This window comes from Dreissena polymorpha, chromosome 2 (genome assembly GCF_020536995.1).
Source record: "Dreissena polymorpha isolate Duluth1 chromosome 2, UMN_Dpol_1.0, whole genome shotgun sequence".
In the NCBI taxonomy this organism is placed as follows: domain Eukaryota; kingdom Metazoa; phylum Mollusca; class Bivalvia; order Myida; family Dreissenidae; genus Dreissena; species Dreissena polymorpha.
The window spans coordinates 14,776,915-14,790,891 of NC_068356.1; the positions used below are offsets into that span (position 1 = coordinate 14,776,915).

General features: G+C 34.8%; 2 protein-coding genes across 4 annotated transcripts in view; both read left to right on the plus strand.

Annotated features, from left to right (window-relative positions):
- The window catches only part of LOC127865958 (uncharacterized), a 38,446-nt gene extending 33,770 nt beyond the window's left edge, over window positions 1-4,676 (plus strand). For both annotated transcript variants that reach the window (XM_052406114.1, XM_052406115.1), the window contains exons 56-64: window positions 380-508; window positions 1,012-1,050; window positions 1,416-1,534; window positions 2,131-2,195; window positions 2,413-2,570; window positions 2,829-2,937; window positions 3,353-3,387; window positions 3,699-3,969; window positions 4,135-4,676. In XM_052406114.1, coding sequence (XP_052262074.1) covers window positions 380-508; window positions 1,012-1,050; window positions 1,416-1,534; window positions 2,131-2,195; window positions 2,413-2,570; window positions 2,829-2,937; window positions 3,353-3,387; window positions 3,699-3,969; window positions 4,135-4,186 — 977 coding nt within the window. In that variant the 3' untranslated portion in view covers window positions 4,187-4,676. The remainder of the gene's footprint in view (window positions 1-379; window positions 509-1,011; window positions 1,051-1,415; window positions 1,535-2,130; window positions 2,196-2,412; window positions 2,571-2,828; window positions 2,938-3,352; window positions 3,388-3,698; window positions 3,970-4,134) is intronic.
- Window positions 4,677-8,896: 4,220 nt separating this feature from the next.
- Window positions 8,897-13,977, plus strand: part of LOC127865960 (wings apart-like protein homolog) — a 59,750-nt gene continuing 54,669 nt past the window's right edge. The window contains exons 1-2 of one of the 2 annotated variants that reach the window (XM_052406119.1): window positions 8,897-9,263; window positions 10,174-10,262. The gene's annotated coding sequence lies outside the window, so the exon portion shown is untranslated. The remainder of the gene's footprint in view (window positions 9,264-10,173; window positions 10,263-13,977) is intronic. The other variant, XM_052406118.1, reaches the window with a different exon arrangement.

A 13,977-nucleotide genomic window follows, 5' to 3' on the forward strand; every position in this document is an offset into this window, starting at 1 on the left:
TGTCTTTTAAAAAACTGTAAAAGGTTGTGCAATTATGTGAAAAGTCGTCTTCTAGCTTAGTATTTGGTTTGTTATAACATCGTCGTGATCGAGAAATCACTGCCTTTCAAATGATGGCATAGCGTAGTAAACATGAAACTTAACAAAATATGACCACTAAGGACAGTGTCATTTAGTGTTCCTTCTATGTATAAACTAACAACTGTTAGGCAAAATAAAGCGCTCTTAACCAAATTCTCTCAAATTACGCGTATAAGGAAAAGTTATTCTACAAATGTTTAAATAATCGCTTTCATTACACTTTATAACAATTATTGTATGCATACTAGGAAAACGCCATTATAAACTGTATATAGGCCGATTGTCTGTGTTTCTGCAGTAGAAGCCACGTGCGAGGGTTCGACTGTGTGTAACAACGAGCCAAACGGTGTCTGCGAGGTGATAGAAGACGTTGTACAGTGCTCATGTAGAGTTGGGTACGCCGCAAACAAGCGAGGATGTGAACGTGGTGAGCACACTTTAGTGTAATGGAAAATAGTTTTCTTATCCGTGAACAATCGAATCTTCTCGTTCTGATACACTTTCCGTGAATGCCCTCAATCTCAAATAAAACAGTTTTTATCATTTTTATCTATCTTTTTTGTGTTCTGGTTACAGTTGCCTTATCGCATAAAAATGTCAGTGGATGTAACAGGAGTTGTCGTGTCACACCATATAACAAATTATGCTGATTATAATTATTTTGAAAGTTGTTGAATGAAGTGCCGTCATTGCGCAATAACATAACGGGTGGTGTTCAAAGAAGAGCTAGCCAACCCTTAAGTCTCAAAATTGGTAAATTTAATATCACGGGTTGTTATTTAGTCAATGCAAACGTAATAGTTGTTAAAATAAAGCGTTTAATGGTTGTGTTATGTCGAAGACAATTAATAGCATATGATTAATAAGTGTATGTTTGGCTTAAGTTAAAGTCATATAAATGATTTGGTCAATAAATGCATTCTGTTTCAGACGGTTCGGTAGCAATAACTGACGAAGAAACAGAAAAACGTAAAACATAGTTTTTTAATCATCATTGTTTATTGAAATATTTACATAAAATACGGTTTAAATACTCCCGAAAGTATTGCTTTTAGCATTTAATGTATTTATTATGATAATAAAAACTATCGTTTACCAATATACAGGTTACGTGATACGTAAATAATGTGAGAATATTCTACAACAGGGTGACGTTGAACTAACTTTTATTGTTATGTAACTATCATTTTTATAAATACTATTGTTTTTGTTCACAGTCAAATACATGAATGTGTATAAGAACGTTATATTTTAAAAGTCTGAAGAGAAAAATGAGTGTAGCTTTATACAGCACAAAATTAAAAAGATATGTTTCTTTTAAATTCTCTATGTAGATTCTACCGACAAGGCCAAGTACAGAGTCGAAATGGTTTTGCCGTTTGCCATACCAAAAGGACGTACCTTGTTGTCATCAAGAACGTACAAGCAGTACACAGATATTCTTCACAAAGCCGTACGTTTACTTTACATTAAAACAGTAAAACATTTTTTTAAATCCCATAGAAATGCATGCCCAATAACTTCAAGCGCATGTATACGAATACATGAAGAGTTTATGAATAGTTTTATAATAATATATAACCAACCCATCTTTTATGATTGTCTTCTGACAAATCCATCATGATGGTATGCATTGAATGCATTGACCAACGACAATGGCCTGCTGTAACAAGCACCCCACTAGTGTTTAAACAAAATGACCGTCTCTGGGAAAACCGGGCTTAATGGATGAACTATAATAATCGACCCACATAAGGATGTGCTCTCCGCACAGCCTACTCAGGTACAACTATTCCCGCTTTTATGCAATTTTGCATTTAAGAAAGTTTCTTCCAAAAAATCCAATCTATGCGGAACGTGTCGTCCAAGATTAGCCTGAGCGATCAACGCAAGCTAATTTGGTTCGATATTTTACGCACATGCACTATGCCGTGTTTTCCCAAAGATCGTCTCAAATTTCCTCGTATCTAGTGTTCAGGTAGCTTTATCCATTTATAATTGAGTTACATGTACAAAAAGGAAACTGACAAATTCTATTGTGTATTCCAGTTGGAAGACTATTACAGAGATCATCTTGGGAAAGGACTCTGGAAGGTTGTTATATTGTCAGTTAGGTACGTCGGTGTGAGCTTGTCCATCTTCATGTGAAGCAGATTTTTAATTTTGCCTAACAATTTTGTTGTATTATTCGCCTGATGGCCTAAAATGTGCCGTTGACGAACCGTCGTTGATTAACATTCAGATTACGGGTTGTGATTTCAAAATGATACTACATGTACCGGTAACTGGTTTCGAGTAAACGAAAATGTATTGTGTTTTGTGATTCCGTAGGCAAGGTAGTCTTGTCGTGGACCATTTGGTCATATACTACAATGAGGACTTCGTTAAAGGGGCGCTGCTGGAGGCAGTGGCATTGTTTGATCGTGCGGAGATATCGATACTTGGCAACGTGGTGACACCTTCCGGCGTGAACGTAGGGAAGGAAAAGGGTACATGCATGCATCGTGATTGGGGATAAAGTGCGGTTGTTGTTTCTATTGAATAAAATATAATTTTGTGATATTGATAGTATGACTCCAATTAAAATTCAATATCTAAACTATATAAACGTATCTTTAATTGGAAACTGTTTACTGGTGTGCATATTTTATATAATTAATGATATAAGTATAATATAATTTTATGAAATTTTATACTTAAATGTTCACATAATCAAATACTACAGCTGCTCGATCTCATTGTTTTAGTTTCAATCGATGGCATACACGAGTCCCGGCTGTGCCAAGCAATGTTGGCAATTGAAGAATGCGCAACAGATGAACTTTGTGTAGTGCAAGAAGGGCTTCCAAAGTGCAGGTGAACTAAATTTGTGTTCGGGGAAGCTTTTATTTTACGTTTGATTATAATAAATGCATACTGCATTAAACGCTTCTATTTAATTTTATAATACTTCATGTACAATTTTGTGTTCGAAAATCATCGGTCACAGATTGTTGTCTTTGTGTGTAGTCTGCATATGCTAATAAGAGACGACTGTTTCCGCTTACACTGGATGTTCGCTTAACATAAGATTATTCCAAAAAACGACCATAAAATGGATAGTGTCGTCCCAGATTGGCCAGGCGGACTGCATGGGCTTTTCTGGAGAGACACTTTACGCTGATGAATTAAGCCCAGTTTTCATAGATCGAGGTTCTTATAATGACAAAACTTCGTTCCATTGTCCCATGTATTGGTATATGATATATAAAAACATGATATGAAATTTCAGAAAAACGACTACAACACCTCTGGAAACGCAAAATGGTATGTATCGTTTTAAATATAAAAAATATGGATACGATAATGAGTATTCAGTTTCATCAATATATCTTTTGAATCAAGATGTCAGTAACACTTTCGTATGCGTGAAGCAAACATGTTTGTTCTGTATTGTTGGAACAGTTTATTATTGTTTATTGAGTACACTTCAGTATACTGAGAATTTATGTAAATATCATACTATCATGGTGAAATACACCCGCTGTTAATCTATATATTTAATACATTTGAATCGCAGGCTAGCTTCTCTTAAATATTGTGTGTACGCAATTCATCTTATTCTTTATATACCCAAGCTTCCACTACCTGGACCATCATAACAGCGTTGTCGACTACTGGAGGTGTCCTAGTTGTCATCGTCATCGTCTTGATAGTTGTCGTCTGCAAGAAGAACGCCAACGCCGTCAAGCCATTTCGCCAAAACAAAGCCGGAGCAGGTCGCGTTGACAGTCGTGAAACGCCGTGCACTGATCTGGACTCCGAGGAAGAGGACGGTGAGGCCAGAGCAAAGTCCAAAGTGGAGGTTGTCAGTCGCTCGATGGAAAAATTTCAAGTTTACGAAAACGGGTAAATAGAGCATTTGCCTATGCATCTTTCTCGCGACAGTGTAAACTAATTAAATAAAACTTTATTGTTGTACAATTAGTTGTATACATTGTTTGTATAAGATTAGCAATTTCAATTAGTGTTAGTAAAATATTACTTACAATTATTTATGTATTATCGTTTCAGATCACATGACGGCCATGGCCCGGCCAAGACAGCATGGGCAAAGTTGACGTAGATCGCTTCACAGTGAATTTTAATTTAAAAACAAACTTTTTGATTATCAAATATTCGCAGTGTTTTCGGTGTTACGCAGTTTCAAGCTTTATCATGGTTTATTGATCTTTTCTTTAAGATCATATTTGTCTTTTCGTTTTCTATTTTGAAAATTAGAACGTTTGTGTTGCTATTTTGTAAATGTTTCGATTTTTTCCACATTATTATAGTCAATGCTGCATGATGAGAACCTTTATATATAATTCCATGTGTATAGTGTTACTGAATATTTGATACTTAAATGTATTGGTGGTGGTATATATTTGTATTTTTTGTGCACTTTAAAACAAATAATACGTTCATTGTGATTTTGTTCATATCGGTTTCCTTGTGTAAACTTTTGTTACGTATTATGTAATCAAACTATTCGTACAATGTCATTTTTTCATATCCGTCCGTATATAAATGTGTTATGTAATCAAGATGATAAATATATTGCTTCGACAATATCACATTTAGTCGTTACACTCATAAACGTACTGAAATGGTTAATCCATATATGCCTAGCGTCTAGAAAAAGGGCCTTGGCAAACAGCGTAGACCCATCATGCGGCGTCTCATCAGGGTCTGCGCTGTTTGCTTAAAGAAATTTCTGTAAGAAATGTTCTAAACATAATAATAAATATACTAGACATCCCTAATTTTGGAAATAACTTGATCCAATTTAGAAGGATGGAAGAGTTCACTAGGCATAAATGGGTTAATATCTGCCGAAAGTGTTATTGCGCAATGACTTTCTGATCACCACATATTTAATGCTTGGTTGATCAAATCTTTAATATTCATTATATGTCATTTAAATAACTATCTTTAGATGTCAATTAAACTGCAAACTTACTAAACCAAACGTTATGAGAATTATCGCATTTTATTTATTAATATTAAATTGCAAAATTAACTACACTAAAAAAAAAAAAAACACAAGCGAACGGCTGTGATCTGGTCTTTAAATGATTGAACACATGACCCCTGTTTTAAAAACTGGGATACATGTGACTAAACTATGCAAAGTAATTCCCCCTACAACTATTCGTAAAATTCTATCTAGAAATCATCAAAATACACATAATTTAACCCATTTATGCCTAGTAGACTCTCCCATCTTTCTAAATTGGATCAATTTATTTCCAAAATTAGGGATGTCTAGTATATTTATTTCTATATTTAGAATATTTCTTTTAGAAATTCCTTTAAGCAAACAGCGACCTCATCTGGGTCTTCGCTGTTTGCCAAGGCCTTTTTTCTAGACGCTAGGCATAAATGGGTTAATGATGACCATATGAACAGTCATAAGTGACCTTAAAGATCGGCAACACTCTGTCACCCGAATCCCCATTTTCCCTACACTAGTTAATAATCAAAGTACTAAAACACCTCAAACTCAAAAAGAGAATAGAAAAAAACTCAGAGGATATGTCCACGTGTTGCAGCACTGCAAGCTGTATTACTGCTCGCCAAACCAGATCCGTTAGACTTTCATTTCAGGGGCCTATTTGCCCTGTTCATTTTAAATTGACAAAGAGTGTGGTCATCCCCCAAATCGTGTCCAATTGTTCACAGCGATTTTCCAAAAAGTGACGTTTCGAATGAGCGATGAAGATCCACTTGTCGATGGCGAATGTGGAACTGTTATCTCGATCGTAGTTCCCTAAATGATCTGCCATCTAGTAACACCTATGCCCCTCTAATTGCGTTGTCTCAGCGATAACGATTAGACAGGAACCTATAGGTACCTGGATTAGATAATGGGCACCAAAGATGACCGCGTATTAAGCTGTGAGCACAAATTCCACTTCCCCATTCTTACTAGGCCACTTTAAAGGGGCCTTTTCACGTTTCGGAAAATTGACAAAATAAAAAAAATTGTTTAAGATTCGCAAATTTTCGGTTTAGTTATGATATTTGTGAGGAAACAGTAATACTAAACATTAACCATGCTCTAAAATACCCATTATATATGCATCTTTTGACGATTTAAAAATCTGAAAATTATCAAGCGTTGCAACGCGTAACGATTGAATAATTTGGAGAGTACTGTTGTTGTCGTTATATTTTGTGAAACTACGAGGATTCCTTACATAAAGTATAAAATACAACCTTCATTTTATGAGCACGGATGGCCGAGTGGTCTAAGGGGTAAACTTTTTACTCCAGGACTCCAGGGGTCAGTGGTTCAAGCCCTGTTGAGGGTTACTTTTTTGTTTTTTACATTTTATTCTTGATTTTTCACTGAAGCTTTTTATACCCAATGTTTACATTTATCAATATAAAGCATATAATGGCAAACTTTAATACATGCCAAAAAATCTGTGAAAAGGCCCCTTAAAGCTTTTATATTTGAGAACCAATGCCGCAATTATAATGGACCTATCCAAGGCCTTCGATTGCCTGCCACACGATATTCTATTGCCAAAACTGTCAGCATATGGTATGTCAGAGCCTGCAACCAGACTCCTCCAGTCTTACCTTTCTAACAGAAAACAGCCAATTAAAATAGGAGATACACTTAGTACATGGGCCAGTATAACAAAAGGAGTACCCCAAGGGTCTATCCTGGGGCCCCTACTGTTCAACGTATTTATTAATTACATTTTTTATTTTATAAACAAGTCTACCCTATTTAATTATGCAGATGATAATACTCTTTCATTTTACACATCAAACTTTGATGAACTTATAAGTGTCTTACAACAAGAAAGTAACATTCTTATTGATTGGTTTCATTTTAATAAGAAGCAAGCAAACCCTGACGAATTTCAATCTTTTGCAATAGGAAAACTAATTTCTAGTAAAAAAAAACTCATTAAAGATAGGTGATGCTGATATTACTTGTGAAAAAGTCGTTAAACTACTTGGTATTGACTTAGATTATAAACTTAATTTTGATACGCATATACAAGGATTATGTAAGAAGGCTGTAACTCAGATTAACATCTTAAAAAGAGTTGGCAGAAATTTAAGTGTAGCAAACAAGATTTTAATTTCCATACTTTTGTTTTATCAAATTTTAATTTTTGTCCAATGACCTGGCATTTCTATTCAGGAACTAATATTTAAAAGATGGAAAAACTTCAGGAATGGACAATTCGTTTTATATGTAACGACTATAGCACTCCATATAGTGATCTTTACAAGGGGTAGACCTTCCGTCCTGGCAAATAAGACGTATAAGATCAATGAAACATTTAAAATCATAAATGAAATTTCTCCACCTTTGTTTTACGATTTAGTTGTTAAGAGACAGTCAACCATAAATTTTAGGTACACAAATATTTTACAGATGCCACAAGTACGCACATCAACATATGGTAAGAATTCCTTTATATATGCTTTCCCCTCGCTGTGGAAATCCCTACCGGAAGACTTTATATAATGCACTAATTTTTCGCAATTTAAAAATTTAATTGGATCATGGAATGGCAAAATCTGTATGTGCAAAAGTTGTAGATTGAGTGGGTTCTCCACAGCAAGGGAGCATCACTTAGTTCTAAAGTTTTACTATATGTTGCTAGTCTCTGCTTAGCTTAGTTGTCGCTGTCTGTGTATGCTCTGTGTACTAAATCTGCAAGCTTCTGTTGTTGTTTTTATCCCCCGCCATAGGCGGAGGGATATTGTTTTGGCGTTGTCCGTCAATCCGTTCGTCCGTCTTTCCGTCCGTCCGTCCGGCACTTTTGTGTCCGGAGCCATATCATGGAAGTGCTTTGGGGGATTTCCTTGAAACTTGGTATGAGTATATATATGGATAAGAGGATGATGCACGCCAAATGGAGTTGTACACCATCGGATAATAACGGAGTTCTGGCCCTTTGTATCTTGAAAAAATGCTTTTTTGTGTGTCCGGAGCCATATCTTGGAAGTGCTTTGACGGATTTCATTGAAACTTGGTATGAGTATATATATGGATAAGAGGATGATGCACGTTGGCGTTGTCCATCCGTCCAGAAAACTTGTGTGTTCAGAATTGTAATGGCGGGGGATATCAATTCAACGAATTTGCTTATTTTTTTGTTATTTTTATGGATGCTGTGTCTCTGTATTATTTATATGTGTTTTAGAAACCCACGATACTGTGTATTGTTTATTGGTAACTAAAGTTGCTGCTTTGTATGCTCTGCAAACTAAATGTGCTAGCTTCTGCCTTATTTTTACGTGCTTTACATGTATGTGTTTTAGAAATCCAAGCTAGTGTGCATTGTCTATTGGTGACTAAATGTGCTGTTTTACGTATATATGCTTATAATATGTTAAATGTTTAGTAACAACGCTGTATTATATATTTTTTCTGTACTTGAAATATTTGTTTAAACCTCTTATTTATTTACAAGAAATTTAGTGGATATTTTATTCTTTTTTCTTAATTTATCCAGGTATGTGTATTAATACACATACCTGATTTATCTGACTTTTAAGCAGACAAATCTAATCTTTTTAAATTACCGTATCTGATGTTATAATGATGTTATAATATAATTCTTTATATTTTATATATATTTGCCTTATTTATTTACAAATTGGTTTCAGTCTTTCAGCTTTTATAAACTTGTTATCTGTATTCATCATGTTTTTAGTCGGTTGTACAAGCTGCATAGCTTATGTTTGTTGTTTTATTCACTTGCCGACTTAAAATAAATATTATCTTATCTTAATGATGTTCAAATAAGGAACACCCCACATGAGTAGAAAATACACGGTATCTATCAAAATTGAAATATAAGACATATGCAGCTCATTGGTTTTTTAGTCAACAGACCCCCGCCCTACGTGGAACCTAAAAGGGAAACAATTATAATAATTGGAAGATAACTCGTACACAATTGATTTTATTAACATACAAGAGTTTTCTCTCTTTAATAATTCGCAACTGCGTCTAAAAATCTGCATGTAGTTTTGAATGTTTTGCGTCTTGAGCATGCGCATCATCCATTTTCACTATCGGCCAATATGGCGCCCAATAATACAAAAGTTTTTGTGTTTTGATTACAATTGTGAAAAAAAGAACAATAAGTACGCCGTGTTTGACATCGATTTGATAATATACGGTAAGTATGAGCTTAAGAATATAACTGACATCAAATGGCATAAACCTGTATTGATTGCATTCTTCACTATGTTTATGTTATTGTGAGAAAGAAATATATTTTGTAAAAAATGGTCGTTGCCTTTTTCATTGAGTTTCCATTGAATTTGTAAGATTTGTATATGGTCAAATGCTTTCTTTTAATAGTTTTTGTCAAGTTGAAAATTTCATGAGAAACAGTTGTTGAAACATGTTTGTGATGGAAGAGATGTTTAGGATTTGAAAAGATGAGTTCTGAATCTGAGGTCTATTTACAAAATACATGTAAGACTAAGACACACTTCAGATGTTTAACATCAAGTGAGACACATAGCTTGTTAGAAGATTAAAGTAGAAGGCTGTTTTTTTATATACATACACGGCTCGAATTATTTTTTTTATTCAACTCGCAAAAAAATGCGAGTTGTTAAAATTTTAACTCGCATTTTTTCTTTCCAAATCGCTATACAAGTTTTCAAAAAAAATACATCCTTTGTTAGTTCTAAACTCGAAAAATAAAGCCCTGAACTTGTAGTGATACTGTGGTAACAGATACACAAATATATAACACTGGTAGAACAATGTTTATTTTAACTAAAAACTTGTTTTTATAATTTTAAGGCAACAGGGTAACACAATTGAGTGTAAAGAGTATTTTTTAGTAGACGACAATTTAAACGTCACGTGACTAGTGTTATTAAAATAGTCAGCAGTGTTATGAACTCCGTTCACGTCCAGTGTACAAAGTTTACTCACGAATAAATTTTTTTATTTCATGTTTGCTATTGCACTTTTCAAATTTTAATTCTAACTGAGCCAGTCGTTAATTTCTTTTGGTTATGTTTTTCTCCAAAATATATCGAGTACCATAAAGGCAGTATTTACAAATCCAGAAACAACTATGCCCCGGAGACGTACAGAGAAACGTGCATCGACCGAGAAGTAAATCCTCGCAGACAAACTGGCCAGATTGACCTCCCTGGTAAACAATGTTGTTAACAGATTTGGAACTGTCACATTATAAACTTAGAAGATTATGATCGACGGCAAAGAACATAGATGGACCACTGTATCCTCTCGATCTTCAGACGATTATTTTTTGTGAATCCGCACATTTGTTTGTTTTTCCCCAACTCGCAAAAAATGGCGAGTACCTAAATTGTGCAATCGCATTTTAGACGCGTTTTTAATAAATAAACTCGCAAATGGCCTGTTTGCGAGTGTTTAATTCGAGCCCTGACAAATTTACATCTTTGCTTGAATGCTTGATGTGAGAAGACCATTTATGATGTAGAAACCACCATCATTTTGGATAACAACATAGTGTAATATCAACTAACTGATTATAAATAAAACCAGATGTGTCTTACATGTTCCAAAATTTACCTTGATATGCATGAAATCTTAACTTAAACTTCTGAATTGTTTTAATACATATATAAACAAGCTCCCAGCTTTTTTCCCATGTTTACACCTACAGTTAAATGCATAAACTGATCAGGTAATGTATATGTTCATTAATAAACGTTATCTGATCCAAATAGCAAGCACAAAAACATTACTAAATTATAATAAAGGGGTATGCAAATAATGTGTTTCCAGCAAATATTCTAGTGCATGTATATATATAACAGTGTACAAATTTCACTTTTCAAACCACTAGCCCATTCAGGCTACCAGATGGAATTTTTCACAAGCCCGAACCAAAGTTTACTAGCCCAAACTGCTCAGTCTGGACCCAGCAAATGATGGACATAAAGTATTACAATTTGGTGTTAATTGTCACATGTATTCATTTTTAGTCTGGCGTCATGTGTCATAGCTAATGTCTATATTGATAGTTTCAGTGTTAAAATGACAAATAACTAAAGGTACACTAGCCAATCGTCTAAAATTTGTTACACCGGTAGTACCCAATATTGTCTGCAAAATCTTTATGTATGTCCCAGCGTTTCCGTTAATGGACGTCTGGGCGTAAATAATGCCCCAAACTGGCAGTTGTACGTCTATTTTACAAATGGTGGAAGTTACTTGAACGTCCAATAATCTGCATCTGTTTTCTAATACACGGGACGTACAAATCACAAACAGTTAATCTGGTCATTCATTCTGTTAACCGCGCTCTGCGCTTAATCGCCATAAAAATGACATGAGGTAATAGATCACCCACTGATAAGAGATATTAAAGTATCGAATAATAAAGTCACATTACACAACCATGTATGCTGACACAGATGCAACACGAAAAATTCTCTGGTAACTTTCAGTCGCCAAAACAAATAAAGCAATCGGTAACGAGAATGCGTATAAGGGCAGGGTTAACTGGCGATCTTTATTTTTGATTGACGTCAGTCTTGAAGTTGGCGTTTATCGCAGATTGATTTACAAGAAATAACAGTTTTAAAATTTGCATAATATCCATCGGTTAATAAACAGTACATTAAAGACGGTGTCGGGTATCATCATCACACTTTTTTCATCGTAAACAATTACTTAAACAACAATTGTTCCTTATGAGAAGTTGAAAGCAAATGGTGAGCGATTAATTACTTATGGTGAGTAATTTGTGAAAACAATACCCGTTACAAATTGTATGTGGTAGCAATTTAATTTCAGTACAAGTATATTTCATCATGTCCATTTATAGAACTGAATTACACAATTTTTCTACCGCCACGTGATAATATTTTTAAGTCCCTTTGAACGCATGTGCACCATTCACTATACATGATGCCATGTAAAACCCGTAATTTAATAAGAGCACATAATTGTTGCTGACAGAGTAAAGTTCCACGCCTGGAAAGCGTGCGTTTCAATATAGACCATGTGCCTGAGTAGATCCGCATTCTAAACGCACAGTGTCAAAACAAAAACGTCATTCAAACTCTCTTCATGTCAACATAATCAGGAAGGTGAGGAAACGCGATACAATGCTAAATAAATGTAGATATGGTTCAAACGATGGATGAAAATAATATTTGAGCATTTTTAACCAGGTTTTCCGAAGGAAAAAACTGGTTATTAGATTGGCGAATGCGGGCGGGCTGGCTGGCTGGCGGGCTGGCGGAATAAGCTTGTCCGGGCCATAACTATGTCGTTCATTGTCAGATTTTAAAATCATTTGGCACATTTGTTCACCATCATTGGACGGTGTGTCGCGCGAAATAATTACGTCGATATCTCCAAGGTTAAGGTCACACTTTGAGTTCAAAGGTCAAAAATGGCCATAAATGAGCTTGTCCGAGCCATAACTATGTCGTTCATCGTCAGATTTTAAAATCATTTGGCTTATTTGTTCACCATCATTGGACGGTGTGTCGCGCGAAATAATTACGTCGATATCTCCAAGGTCAAGGTCACACTTTGAGTTCAAAGGTCAAAAATGGCCATAAATGAGCTTGTCCTGGCCATAACTATGTCATTCATTGTGAGATTTCAAAATCATTTGGCACATTTGTTCACCATCATGGGACGCTGTGTCCCACGAAAGAATCACGTCAATATCTCCAATGTCAAGGTCGCCACGACTACAAATAGATTTAAAAAAAAAAAAAATTACAAAGGGGGTTAATTTTTTTTGGTCATTTCAAAAGTTCAGTTTGAGTTTTCTCCCTTTATCAGATTTTTTTTTCACAATGAAAACCTGGTTTTGTGACAATTTTGTCCCTTGTTAATTTTCAAAAGTTGGAAAAATCGGGCAAGTACCTAGGGAAATTCAGTAGCCCAAAACGAGATCAACTAGCCCGGGGCTATCGGGCTAGTGCGAATTTCATACACTGATCTAAATGAAATAGCAAACATTTTATATCGTGATGAGGATAAATCACAATGGTGATCTATGTACTGCAAATCCAGATAGTACCGATCTGCAGTGCTTTATGCACATGTCAAATTATGAACTGTATTCAGGTCGCTTAGTAGGATCAGGATCGTATTTTTGTAAAAAGGTGATCGTAGAAATTTTGCAGGTCTTTAAAAAAAAAATGATTAAATTTTATATTGGTGCCTATTCTCTTTAATTTATTAATTTTATATCAACTGTGATTTAATTAAACATTGCTGATTTCTAAGCCTTAATCTGACCCTAGTGTAGTCCACACTGGAAATTGTAAAATATAGTGGGACTGTCAGCTGATGATCACATGACACTCTTTAGCTGATTATCACATGACACTCTTTAGCTGATGATCACATGACACTCTTTAGCTGATTATCACATGACACTCTTAAGCTGATTATCACATTACTCTTTAGCTGATGATCACATGACACTCTTTAGGTGATGATCACATGACACTCTTTATAGTCTATGATGAAAAATAGGTGTCAGCAAACATGGGATGAAGTCATAGTTAACTTTCATGCAATAATGTTAACTGATCACAGAACAACAGTAGAACTTCATTGGCAACTTCAGAATCATTTTATTTTTTCATTCATATTATTCTCTTTAGACATTATTATTCTAATAGATTCTTGAGTTTTTGCTGACATCCTTAATTGTGGATTTATACTCCCAACACTTGACTCATTTAAAAATATTTTTTAAAAATCTGCATAACAAACACAACTTCGCAATTGAATTTTATGTTCTAATATCCAATACCATTGTGTATTCAATATATCAGTGTGAGGAAACCTACCTTTAAATCTTATACAATTAGTATAAAAGACATGGTAGTCTGACAAAACCTCCC